This window comes from Cricetulus griseus, assembly GCF_003668045.3.
Source record: "Cricetulus griseus strain 17A/GY chromosome 1 unlocalized genomic scaffold, alternate assembly CriGri-PICRH-1.0 chr1_1, whole genome shotgun sequence".
Classification (NCBI taxonomy): Eukaryota; Metazoa; Chordata; class Mammalia; order Rodentia; family Cricetidae; genus Cricetulus; species Cricetulus griseus.
Window position 1 is genome coordinate 13,672,049 of NW_023276807.1, and position 13,883 is coordinate 13,685,931.

At 44.4% G+C, this 13,883-nt stretch overlaps 1 protein-coding gene across 16 annotated transcripts in view; it reads right to left on the bottom strand.

Annotated features, from left to right (window-relative positions):
- Positions 1-9,867: 9,867 nt before the first annotated feature.
- Positions 9,868-13,883, bottom strand: part of Dst (dystonin) — a 389,777-nt gene continuing 385,761 nt past the window's right edge. For 10 of the 16 annotated variants that reach the window (XM_027386912.2, XM_027386907.2, XM_027386909.2 and 7 more), the window contains 2 exons: positions 11,963-12,086; positions 10,904-11,166 (listed from right to left, as the gene is read on the bottom strand). In XM_027386912.2, the coding sequence (XP_027242713.1) occupies positions 10,904-11,166; positions 11,963-12,086 (387 nt within the window). Of the gene's footprint in view, positions 11,167-11,962; positions 12,087-13,883 lie in introns of all 16 variants that reach the window. The other 6 variants (XM_027386908.2, XM_027386906.2, XM_027386911.2 and 3 more) reach the window with 3 other exon arrangements.

The window sequence follows — 13,883 nt, forward strand, 5'->3', positions numbered from 1 at the left end:
GGATTCCTCATCTATTAGCTCAGTCTCAATTATCATAAATCTATATATTTCATAAGACTTATCTTATCGGACGCCTTATTGGTGTCCCTCCTTGCCGGTGGCTCACATCCTGCTACTGGAGGAGGCGAAGGGGAAAAGGGGACACTTCCTGTTTCCTTTGCTTAAAAATGAGTCTCTTTGCTATGTCACTTCCTGCCTGGATCACCACTTCTCTACTACATTACCCAGAATCCTCTTTGACTCCTAATCCTCTCTAACTTACTGTTTCATTGGCCAAACAGAACTTTATTTAACAATCAATAAGATAAACATACATAGTACATTCCCCATCAGACAACTGATGTTGGTCAGTTGCAGCTAATAAATTAGCACTGATTAAGAAGAGACCAGTGTCACTGAGTGAAATCTTCTGGGAAGTGTTTCCTCAGAGTCAGCACACAGAAGCTGTGTTTCAGAGGTGGCCAAAGTTGTACCTTGTGCTGGCAGCTAAACTCTATGTAAGAGTCTCCCAAATGCTACTGGTTTTGAAGGCATAAAGAGGTCATGGAGGGCCTGTGAGAGGCCCAGGAGAGGTGAAAATGCAGTCCAGTTGCTGAAGAACACCCCAGCATTTTGGAGTCCCATGGTATGACCATCAAGAACAGCAGCAATGGTGGAGTGGAGGCAACTGGACTCTGAATGACAAACTTTATTTAGGCAGAAAAAGCTGCTGCAGGTTTCACTGTGGAATCTTCCCCAGCAAGAGTGCTTTGGAAGCTTTAGATGCTCAACCAACATACACAGTGTTGTCCTCTAGCTATGGCAGGCCCACAGGATGGCACCAGTGGAGTCCAGAAGATACTTGTGCATGGTGGCCAGCTGCTGGTGCTGACAGGTGGGTATGTGTGAGCTCAGTAACTGTGCTCAGTAACAGGCCACACACAGAAGCCAGTCTCAAAGTCCTCTTGCCAATGTATATCAACAAGTCTCCCAGTGTGTGAGAGAGCCTGACTTGAAACCGGATGCAGCAAAAACTGCTGTGACTTGTCATTTGTCTGCATGGCTGTTTCTTACGGGTTTTGTGCAATTAATTAACAGGTATTAATACCACATGCTAAAAGACATCCATTAAAGAATTTTCACAGAGCCTGGGATACAGCTCAGTGGTAGAGTAAGAATGCTTAGCATGCAGGAGGCCCAGAGCTTTGAGTTCAAGTTCAGGAACACAAAGTGTGTGTGTGTGTGTGTGGGGGGGGGTCTAGCCTAAAGTATTTTATTCAATAATGTTAAGAAAAGTTCCACAGCCAGGATTTCATTAACTGTAAAGCAGGTCAATGTTTCTGCTCATGTAGTTGGATCTTACATTAGTTATTTATTGAGATCCCACCTCTAAGCATGATACCCCCAATGCCTTAGTTTCCTGCAAATAGAACACAAAATGTATTAGGCACACTGCGTGTGGTGACAAAGAAATTTCATAGTCAGATAGAACTCAATTTACCATACTGATGTGTTTGCAAGGCCCTCCACCAACAATTCAAAACAATCCCAATAAGAGAAACGCCATCTTTGTACCTCCGACATTCCTGGGTTTGTACCAGAGACTGGAGAGTAGTGAGCTGATTCTTCCAAATGATAAGAAACAAAGAAATGATTACTCCCTCAAGCCAAGAACTGTTAGAATCATTTTGGCCTCACCATCGAACCCATCTCTGGCCCTCACTGAGCATAACTGGAATGGAACCCCTCTGGCTCCCACATACTCAGCCCAGCATCCACATAGGCCCATCAGTATTTTCGTAAGTAGAGTTATCCAGTTTAGGAACTAAAAATGCAACATACCTAGTTAAAAAATACAATATATTCAGGTAAGTTTAATTTTAGACAGACAATGGCTAATATTTAGCATAGGGATGCTCCATCTGCTATTTGGAACATAGCTGTATCATTTCCTCCCAAGTGTTTATGTGAAATTGTAATTTAGCTACAACGCCCTGTATTTTTCTGCCCTACAGGGGCTTCAGAGAGAGAATAGCCCAGAACATGGAAGAAGCAGGTAATTAATTAAGGGAATTACCAGGATTGGGGTGGGCTAGTGAGCTGAGGGAAAGCCCTTGAAGCAACACAGATGCAGCATTTCGGGAGAATTTAAGATTACAGTGTCTAAACGCTCCTCTGCCGGCTCAGGCGATCCCAGCACTTAATTGGTCAGGGTTAATGCCTCTTTCCATTCTCCTAGAGCATCCCACACTTGCAGCATTGTAATGAAGGAACCGGCTTCCCTTTTGGCGGCCATAACAGCCGAACACGTGCTTGCCATAAACCTGCCTTGGTCACGTAGAGGTCAGATGCCTGTCTCATGACAAGGAACCCATCAGAAGTTAGTCACTAGAAAGTCAGATGCCTGTCTCGTGACAAGGAGCCAATCAGAGGTTAGCTGGTGGCGCTATGCTTTACGACCCTGGGTGTGCTTTACGGACAAGCACACAGCAATGACGTAGAGAGCATAGCAACCACCCTGGGAGGGCCTATGGGCCATAACAACCAGTTGACCAATCAACACAGGGCAAGCCCTCCAAGCCTGGAGGCACACCAATCGTGAGCCTGTGCGTACCCCTAGACACTCCCCTTACGCTGCCCTATAAAGATCTATGCGCAGCAGCTTCAAGCCGTCTTTTCTAGCCGTCCGCCATGGCGGGTGGGTGAAAGACCCGAGCTAACATGGGGTTAGCTCGTTAAATTATAATAAAGCCTCGTGCAGTTTGCAGCAAGCTCTCCAATCCACCTGGTGATTGGGGTGACCGCGAACCTGGCCTGGGACCCCGAATACTTGAGTTTTCGGTGGTCTAACAGTAAAAGTATTATTTTGTGAAGTTGGGAATATAAATCTGACAACAGCTCACGCCCCACCTGTGGCCTCTTTGGCTCAGGTGTGCATTCTGGCGGGTTTCCGTCTATACTACTTGGCTTACTCTCCCCTTCAGAAAATGCTTCATTGTGCTCTCTAGAAACCTGGAGTGCACAACACACTTGGTGAAGAGGCACTGTTCTGGGCCCTTTGAAGGGCATCCAAAGGGTCTTTATAAACGATGAAGCAATTCCGCATGGAGGTTTCACAGCAGCTGTGAAACAGCTTGCCTATGATTGGACCTTAATCTATAAACAACCCTGAGATGGAGTTTTTCATCGGTTATAAATACCACCCATCCATATTTGGCTGCTTGTCACTTTTTATTGACCCTAAAGAAGAGCCGAAACAGTAAGGGAGTCCTTTAGAAGACTCTGACTCCCCTACCCCACCCACTTGGTCATCACTAAAAGGAGTCACGAATCCCTGCCGTGTCCCAGTGCCGGGAGCCAGGTTGTCTTCTCACTCAGCACGCTGAGGTAGAAGGAATGCCAGATTGCCGGTCAGATACTGGATGCAAGTGACGTAGGAATCTTCTGGACTGAGTGCTCTGACACTACTGAGAGTGGGAGGAAGAAGATGTCACCGGTGGACCGAAGTCAGGACAGCTCTTAAAAGGCTTTCCTTTTAGGTCCAGTTTGTATTCTCACTTTGTACGCTAAACCTCAAGTTAGAGCAGGCAAGCCGTCGAGATTTTACAGAGGTCAACATGGCAGTCAGTAGGTTGTTAAGGGCAACAACCTATTGTTTTAGCCATTTCTCCAGGTCATTCTGTTTCAGTTAATGAGTGAAGTCATGCTTGGCAAATAGTACACGCAGTACTTTAAGTAAATCACTAAATAAAGCAATAAGCCAGTAATTAAAAATTGCTCTTTTTTTTTTTGTTAAGCCTAATTCTACTTCACGGAGGTTGTGAGAATTAAGAGCCCCAAACTCCTTAATAAGCACGAAAACCCATTTAACAACTCTCTTGGTGCTGATGGAAAAGTCTGTGGTTCATTCAGGGTTGTGCTACCAGGGAAGCAGGGCTTCTTGGAATCATTTGTTTGTTGTTTATTTTTGTGCCAGTCAGTATCTTCTTCTCACTTCTAATTCAAATGCGAAGTACATTCTTCATCCTACTTTACCTAGGAACATTAAAAAAAAATACAACTCATCTAATTTATGCAAACTCTATTTAATGTTAAGAAGATTAGAAAATGACAGGAAAGCCAGGCTTGGTAGAAGACTCTGTGGATTCCAGCACTTGGGACGTAGAGGCTGACAGATCATTTTGAATTCAAGGCCAGCCTGATCTACAAAGTGAGTTCCAACCTAGCCAGGGATACACAATAAGATCCTGTCATAAACAAACAAAAAAGAAAATAAGCAGACGTCTTTTCATGAGCCACGGGAGGCAAGAGGAGATGGAGGGTGTAGGCACGTAATGTAAATTAATAATGTGGAGTTGCTTTGTGCTCAACTTTGTGGAGAAACCCCTGGCTTTGGTGGATAAAATGTAAATGCTATTTAAGATTAGATTGAATTATGGTTCTGGGGTTTGGGGAAGCCATCCTATGCCAAGACTGGGCAATCTTGGCTTATGATTAGTCACCTCCTATCTGAGATACACAACTCCAGTCTCTCAAGATCAAGGATGGTCTTGGTCTGTTTTCTGTCACACAGAAAATGATTCCCAAATTATATTTTTAATTGTCAGTGGCAGAGGCATAGCGATATGCAGGGCACAATGAGCAACAGCTTTGTGGGCAGATATCAGGGCAGACCAATCGCCGGATTCTAGCACATTTAGAATGCGTGGATGAAAATAAATGGAGCAGATGTCAAGGATGTTACTATGTCTGCTTAGTTCTGCTTGTAAACTTCGGAAAATATCAAATACGAGCCTTTTCTATCAAATACTATAACACTTGTGTTTAGTACAAGGAGTTAAAATCCTTTCATTTCCCCCACCTTGTAAGACTCATGCAAAGGTGTCAATCGTCCCTATCCAGTAAAACCTGTGTTTACACGGTTAAAATCCTTTCATTTCCCCCACCTTGTAAGACTCATGCAAAGGTGTCAATCGTCCCTATCCAGTAAAACCTGTGTTTACACTAAGGCCCCTATAATAGGAATTCCGAGGCTTGGAGCAGCGACCCTTTCCCCCTTCCTCCTTCATTGCCTGTGAACCAATTCTTTTCAGACTAGCCATTTGAATAAGATCCTGTGGTCTGACTCCAGCAGCCAAAGGGAAAGACACAGCCACTACCTTCCTTAGAATAAAAACCCAATGTGCTTCCTGAAAGGACTTTCACTAGCTTAAGCTTGGCAAACATGGTTCTGGCTTTGCCCTTCTTCCCCTCCCCTCTTCCCTACTAAAAACTATTAGATGACATTCCTAAAGCTAGCCCCCAAGGTCTGTTCCCTTATTTGGCCACTTCATCCTCCTGACACTGACTACCAAGGTCCAGCTAATGAAAAGCCCCCTTTGGCTGCCCTAATGAACTTGCCCAATCAAAATTAAACACAGGGTTTTCCCCTTTACCTTTATAAACTGTCATTTTCCTGTGGGTCACACATCTGGCTCCTCTCTATCCAGAGACAGCCCTTTGTGCCACCCCACCCCCCACACCCCTCTCCCACTCCCCTGTTCCCTTCCCATTCTCCCTCATCCTCTGTCTCCTGCCTTTGCTTCTTACTCCCTGCTCTTTGCCCCTCTGGAACAAATAAGTGTCCCCTGTGCTAAGAACTTGGTCTTGGGGTGGCATGTGCCAACACCAGTCCCTTCACTTCCTGCCTCTGTGTGTTGGCTCTTTCCAGTGCACCCCGGAGTAAATTTTGTATTGTCTATACACTTCCGTTGGAATGGTGGCCTCTTGCTGCTCGACGGTGTGACACATTTGTAGACCAGGATTCCTAGGAGGTTACAGACGACTTTGCTCAGCACAGAAAGGACAATCTGTTGGGTCTGTAGCCTTGGGCAAACAATTCCAGGAAGGAGAGAAAGCAGAAGACACATGGGCTGTGCTGCAGCTGCATCAATTTCCTCATTCCCAAGTCCCTCACCTGCCCTCATAAAGGGTCACAGCCAGCTTCCTCCCCTGGCAGACCCCTCAGCTTCCCATGGAAGCTTCCCTTGCTGTGTGTGCTCATGAACACAGTCCAGTCTATTCAAGGACAGAACCTGGACACCTTCCGTCTTCTGAGACAAAACTTTCCTGGGGAGATGAAAATCAAATATCTACTCACTCCAAATAGGGATTCCATGACAGACTAAAGTATGGATAACACCAAAGTTCAACTTGGTCAACTGTGAGTTTTATTTGGGTTATATACAGGTATATGGGTGAAGGATTACTTACAGGAGCAGCAATGACTCAAAGACACATGCATTACCAAAGCCCACCCCAGCATAGGTGACAGCTCACAGAGCTGGGAACCTGGAACACACTCCACAGCTTGGAGCCAGCTCAACAGGTTGGAGTGTCCTTTCCAAGTGACTCAGTTGGTCTAAACCTCCTCCAGGCTCTGGTCTCTGCTTCTTCCAGACAGCTGGAAGACCAGAAATCTCCGTCTTTGCAGCTTGACTAACTCTTCTGACAGGAACTCTCAGCCTTTATTGCTTTCTCTACAGGAGGGGCCTAATGAATCTACCTGGTTTCAGGAACTTCCTGAAGCTATTTTGAGTTGTTTACTTTCCTGCTTAAGGAGCCTCCCTGAAAGATACAATGTTTCCATCTCGGAGGAAAGTGCAACACAACAATACCTTCTGCAGGTCTTCACCCACATTATACATCAGAGGATAGTATCAGATTTGAGAAAAAGCCAGCTAGGAACAGTGAAACATGGGGACATCAATATTGTTAAGATAAATGTCACCTTAAGGAGACTTGATTAGACAGTTGATAACATTGACAGACTGCAAAAAGATATCTTAGAAGACATTCACATAGGAACTGCTAGGTTGCAGGTAGCTGGGCAGACATTAGCAGGCCTGCAGACTGCTGAGGAGGAACCCCTATTTCCACCTGTTTTCCTGGTAGTACTGGACTGAGAAGGATCAGCTTTACCCCTAATTAAGATTTAAAATACCACATGAAAAGGTTGAGTCATCACAACTTTGTTAAGGTCCACGAAAGGAAAGAAATTTCTTGCTAGACAGAACGGAATGAGTTCTACCTCTGGCCCTGGGTGGAGACATGTTATTCTAAATTACCCCAAATATTATTTTCTTCCCCTTTAAGAGTTCATCCAATTGGGCCTGTCAAACACTTCAGAAGACCACCCCTCAAGAAAACAAATACACCTAAAGAAATGCTAAGGCTTTTGGGGGGACTAGTAATCTGAATGAGACAATGTCCTTATATATACCAGGAGAACCACAGCCCCCCACCTCCTTGGGGTGGTTATCAGTTGATATTCACTGTCTACTTAGTTTCCTAACTCAAAAAGTGTAACTTGTCCTCTTCCCTGGCCCTTTGTCATAGTCACTGTTCTGTCAGGGCCCAAAAAAGATCTATTATGATATTTTTTGGTGTGCAGACCTCACATCAATTCCAGGATCCTGAATCTCACATTGTCTTTTGGATGTCTGGCTGGTTACCTCAGGATGGCTTGGCCTCAGTGGAGAATGTCTCCTAGTTTGCATGACAACAGACCTAGGACCTGGATGGACCCACACCTATTCTGAGGGCTTGTATATGTGCCTAGGGACTGGTAAGAGGCTGGTGAGGATGTGCAGTTTTAGGGGTGCCTTTAGGATTAAAGGAAATATCTGTTATCAGCTTTATACATGATAATGTCTTTTGCAATCGCCCCCACTGTTAAAAAGCTATTTAAGAGGATGCTTGAATAATCCATGGACTCCAGACTCCAGCATGGACTGACAGCCCTCCTGAGATGACAAGATGTCTGTGTTTCGTCCGTAACACCGTTAAGTAATTAGCTTCCCCAGGTCCACACTCTCCCACTCAGGGATGGACCTGGGACTGTTCAGATGGTTCCTATTGTAAGACCCCTGGAAGCTCAGGCCTCCAGGGTCTCAGCCCAGGACCGAGGTCACCCCAATCACCAGGAAGAATTGAAAGCTTGAGGCAAACAGCATGAGGCTTTATTGTTGTTTAATGAGCTAACCCCATGTTAGCTCGGGTTTTTCACCCACCCACGCGATGGCGGATGGCTAGCAAAGACAGCTTGAACCATCTGCATAGAGATCTTATAGGGCGGCGTAAGGGGAGTGTCTAGGGGTACGCACAGGCTCAGGATTGGTGTGCCTCCAGGCTTGGAGGGTTTGCCCTGTGTTGATTGGTCAACTGGTTGTTATGGCCCATAGGCCCTTCCAGGGTGGTTGCTATGCTCTGCGCATCATTGTTGTACGCTTGTCAGTAAAGCACACCCAGAGTCATAAAGCATAGAGCCACCAGCTAACTTCTGATTGGTTCCTTGCCACGAGGCAGGCATAAGACTTCCAAGTGACTAAAGCAAGGTCAGACAAGCAGGTGTTCGGCTGTTATGGCTGCCGAAATGGGGAGCTGGTCCCTTCATGATTACACCCCCAAAGACATCAGTCGGGAATAAATAGCCTTTGTAGCATGGGACTGATACAGACTGAACCCCGACACTGTTCTGTTACTGTGAAGAGACACCAAGGCAACTCTTATAAAAGAATGCATTTAGTTGGGGGGAAATGCTTAGAGTTTCAGTGGTTTAGTCCATTATTACCATGGTGGGGAGAGCATGGTGCTGGAGCAGTAGCTGAGAGCTACATCCTGATCCGATCCACAGTGGGAGAGAGGGAGACACTGTGCTTGGCATGGGCTTTAGAAACCTCAAATCACACCCCCTCCCCCCCCAGTGACACAGTTCCTCCAACAAGGCCACACCTCCTAATCCTTTCAAATAGTGCCACTCCTTGTTGACTAAGCATTCAAATCTATGAGCCTATGGGAGCCATTCTTACTCAAACTACGACACCCCTAAATCTGGTTTTTGAATAGTTGCCAAAATGCTAAGCAAGTCTGCCTTTACACTCTGGGAATTGACACTTCCTCTGAGGTATTACTTGGTGTAGGGTAAAAAGGGTCAGCCAAAGAAAACTTTGGCCCTGAGACCAGAAGCAAAGAAACACCCTGCCCTAGCCAACTCCGGAATTGAAATTAACCTAATCCTTGAGCACAAAACCCAACCATTCCCCGAGCATGAAACCAACCAATCCCAGAGCATGAAATCCTATCAATCCCCTTCCTGAAAATCTCCACCTTGGAAAGCCCTACCTCTAAGAAATCCTATATGAGCCCTGTACCTGTTCAGTTTATAGCTGCCCTTTTTCCACCCTGGCAGCGGTAGCCACTCTCCTGGATTCCTCCCTTCCAATAGATCTGGAGTGAGGTTTGGAGTAATAGCTTTCTTTTGCCAGAGGTGAGTAGAGCCTTGACAAGAGTGCATAGCCACCGTACAGACAAGGCACCAATTCTCATGAACGATACAGCAAGCAGGGAAAAACTAAGCCTTTCTCTGTGTACCCAGAACACTAAAGTGCCCTTTTCTGAACTCTGTGTTCAGTTATATGGGGTGTTGTGATCTGCTGTGCCCAAAGGAGCCACTTGTGATTCTTCTAGTTATATAGCCTGTGCTGTTTTCTTATCTAGGAAAATTGTGTAATTTGATTAAAAACAAACAAACAAAACTCACACAGACTGTAGAAGAGTATCATAATACTAACAATAAAAATCAGTTATCTTGTTACATCTCTCACTTCTGTCCATGTTTTTTAGTGATTCATAACGAAGTCTCCCTTGACTATAGGTCAGGACCACTGCAGCCTAGGTATCATTAACACTAGTGGGCATATCACTAGACTATATTAAAACATAGCACAGGTGGTTCACACTAGTTCCAGCCTCCTTTGACATCTCCCAAACCTTCCCTGTCAATACTATGAGTATAAGCCTTTAGAATAAACAGAAAAGCTCACTTTAAATAATCAAGTATTCCATATATTCAAGTGAATATGTTTTATTAAATGCATACTAATATCTTTCTCTAGTATGTGAGTATACATAATAAATTAAAATGCATATTTATTAAATATAAGTAGATATAATACCAGAACATGATTATTCCAGATGAGAAATCAAAATTAACCCACTTTTAAAGTATCCTTTGGTCACTCCAAATTGATACTGTTCATAAAAAAATACACCAGTTTTCCCTGGGGAAAAAAATTAATTCCATAGCAATGAAGTTAAGGGACATGTTTTATTTCATAGCTTTTTTTTTCTTTTTTTTCTTTTTTCTTTTTTCTGCAAGCGAAATTGCTGTTACAAAATGAGTTCAATGATACAGGGGCTGCTGTCCACCCAAGCAAAGCGAACCTCACGTTTATATGAATGCGTTTCGCATCACATTCTTAAAGTATAGACGGCTGATACCCAGGGCACGTCTGGCTGAATCTAAAGCAACGGAACAAGGATGCTGGGAGGTGCTTGCACACCATGGTACCCGCAGCTGCTTGAAGCAATCTCCTGTGATTCTCTGTTGGTTACTGCTTGAAGAACTGTGTGTTAATGTGTTTTTCCTTTTGCTTTCCTTCTGATTTACAGTTAGCATTTAAAAAAAAAAAAAAAAAGATTTCCCTGCTATGTCTGTCAGCTGTTGAGAATTTTCATAGAAACAAGAAGTGACATGAGGTATCCCTTAATGTCAGCTATGTAGTGCTGTGGTTGTCAGAGAGGATGTAGACTTACCTGTAGGTACAGTGACTGACTTTAGTGTGTGGCCTACACCTGACAGTGCAGGAACATTAGTTCATGTTAAATTCTTTCTTCCTTTATCACATATGATGTGACTTTTACCCCAAAAAGTCTGACCAAAAAGTGACACAGATCAAATAAAAAAGACAAATACACAAATAAGGCCATCTGCAGAATTAAAAACTCGCCGCCTGCAATATTTCACAGTAATCTCTACATCGTATTTTACATCATTCACTTAAATAATAAATGCTCAGGGAAGGGCTTGCTGGAGCCAATAGCACTATCTCTTCGAAGACTTGTCTAATTTGCTGGCAGGTGACTTCCTCTGGGGCATGGGGATTTTAGAAGGCTTGGCTGTGGATGGCCGAGAACCTGCTCGGGGCACAGGTCTGTGCGTCTGTGGGACAGTCTCCACGTCTGAGCACACAGACTGGATTTCTGAAATGTCAAAGTCTGATGCATCACTGCCTCGGCGGCTGCTGGCCCTGCTGCCAGCTTTGCTTCCGGCTCTGCTTCCAGGGCGGCTGGGAGTCTTCCTGGATTCTGAGGAGAGAAGACAGAGACGACTCATCTTTATTACTTATTTACCTTCAAACTTCAAACAAGCCCAGAAAACTAAGGCGCCATGTTTAATCTCAACATGCTTTTCTTACACTGAGCATTCACATAAAAACACTTTGGTCTGGTGGCTTTTCATTACCACACAAGGGCAGGCGGCCTCATTCCAACTAGGCATTAAAGAGCAACACCTAGATTGACATACCAAAGGTAAGCTTGGACTTAACCCCATTTAAAACTTAAAACACTTCCATTACGGGTAGACACAAAGAACACCCCTGATGTTGGAGGTGATGCTCTCAGAAGCCTGGCTTGTTACAAATGCCCGAAGACTCTCAGGTGTAAGTCTTGCCTCAGGGGAAGTGACTTAAACAGTGTGAGAAGTGTCCCTCATGCTGAGCTCAGAGCTTGGCAGTGCTGCGGTGCCACTCAATTCTTTAGTCTTTGAAGAAATAACTGATGGAAGGCCCGGCAACTGGGGTTTTCCCAGTTACCTGGAACAGCCCCGGGTGCTTCCTAAGTGACAAAAGAGGTTCCCAGGGAGAAGGGTGCAGTGCTGACCTACGTCTATGCCCCAGCGTTCTCTGGTACTTTCCAAAGGAGACTGCTTAGTCACTTGTTCCTAGGATTCATTTATTCCGTCTTTGTTGGAGGATTAGGGCTTCATTCCATTTCAAAAGAATACAGTGTTGTCAAAAAAAAAAAAAATCTTTTCAATATAGGAAGGGAGGGAACTTCAATCCTGAGGTCATCGTTAAAGAAAGAAATGGCCCACACTCACCAGCAAGCTGTGTTCGGACTCTGGCAGCTGCAGCTGTTATCAAGGCTCTGTCCTCCCCAGAGTGGAAGCCTTTGCCTGACAGATACCCTGGAAGTCGAAGCTTGCTTCCCTGGATTGGCGTTCCCTGTGTGTGAGCAGTACAGAGACCACTTAAGACTTTGTGTTTCATGATATTCCACTGACATACTTTACTCATGGCTGGACATCTGGACAAGTCCTCTAAAGGAGGTAGACACGCTTCAGTTAAACAAGGCGTGCGCCTCTCACTTGCTTCCCTGCTCCGGGTTTTATTATTAACTCCCGTAAAGGAAACCTTTTAAAGAAAACGGCTTCATGATGGAAGAGAAAACACAAAAACCCGAAGTCCCCCACAGAATACAAAAGACATGCTGAGAAAACCATGTTAGTATCTCTCAGATTGTCAGTGTTGTTACTGTGTTAGACAGTTGTCCCCAGGATGGTGACTGTGCAGAGAAAGGAACAGAGAGCTGCAAAGTGTGCGTGAATGGTCCCCTGCCTTCCATGCTCGTAGGAAAATGAGGCAGATAGATATAAACAGAGAGATGGAACGATGAGAGCAGAAAATAAAGTACTGCTGGAAAAAAAAGCTTAAAAAGGAAGTGCGATCTTCTAACTTTACATTGAATGTGTTCAATTCTTGGCCTAGAACTCCCCCTGCCCTTTTTGTTGTTTATTCTTTGTGGCACTGGCTCAACCATACAAAACTTATATAGGGATACTCGCTTAAAACCCTCAAGAGTCACCTGAGGAAAATGTACAGAGCAATTTTCCAGAAGTTAAAATAAAACTCCCCTGAGTTTTTGTCAATGAGCACGCAGCCAAGAAGCCACAGAGAAAACAAATCTATAAAAATGATGACTGTATTTTTAAAACAACCTTCCCATTAGAGTTTAAAATTTTTAAAAAAGGACGTGCAGAACCTGGGACATTATATTATCATTTAACATTGCATTTATTGGCGTTAGCATTGATTCCTACCTTCCATCTACCTGTGCATTCTATACACATACCTAGGTGCAGGTTGTATTTTTTCTTTTTTAAATGGGCATGTAGCCCAGGTTGACCTCAAACTCACCATGTAGCCAAAGCTGGTCTGTAACTCTGGTTCTCCCTTTTTGCACCACCCACCCCGAGCTACAGCATATTACTTTTTGTTGTTGTTGTTTTGGTTTTTGGTTTTTCGAGACGGGTTTTCTTTGCGTATCTACAGATCAAGACCAGGCTGGCCTCAAACTCACAGTGATCCTCTGCCAGACTCTGCCTCTCCCGAGCACTGGGATTAAAGGCGTGTGACACCACTGCCTGGCTCTAGTCTATTATTGCCTATGATTTATATATGTAAACACTTTCAACCTGCTTTTCTATACATTAGCCACAATCACCTCACCACCCAAGATCTGACAATGTGGAACTAGTGAAATTCCTCATTTAAAAAGAATCTTAGGGCTGGTGAAATGGCTCAGCAGTTAAGAGCACTGGCTGTTCTTCCAGAAGACCTGGATTCAATTCCCAGCACCCACATGGCAGCTCACACCTGTCTGTAACCCTGAGATCTGACACCCTCACACAGACATACATGCACACAAAACACCAATGCAAATGAAATAAAAATTATTAAAAAAAAAAGACTCTCAATTGTCCACAGGAGTAACCGCTGCTTTATGAAGGAAGCCATCACCCAGCCTTACTGAAGTAAGGAGTCACGTGAGTGACAGGAGCACCTTCCTTATACTCTGACTGACTGGAGTTTACCCCGTGCACACATGCTGCTCTACGGAGGCATCCTGCTTTTTTTTTTTTTTTTAGTTTTGTGAGGCAATCCTTTAAAATCAAACAGATGACTGCATCAATCAACCAAACTTCCTAAGACCGTATTTACGGATGTGTGCATACACATGTG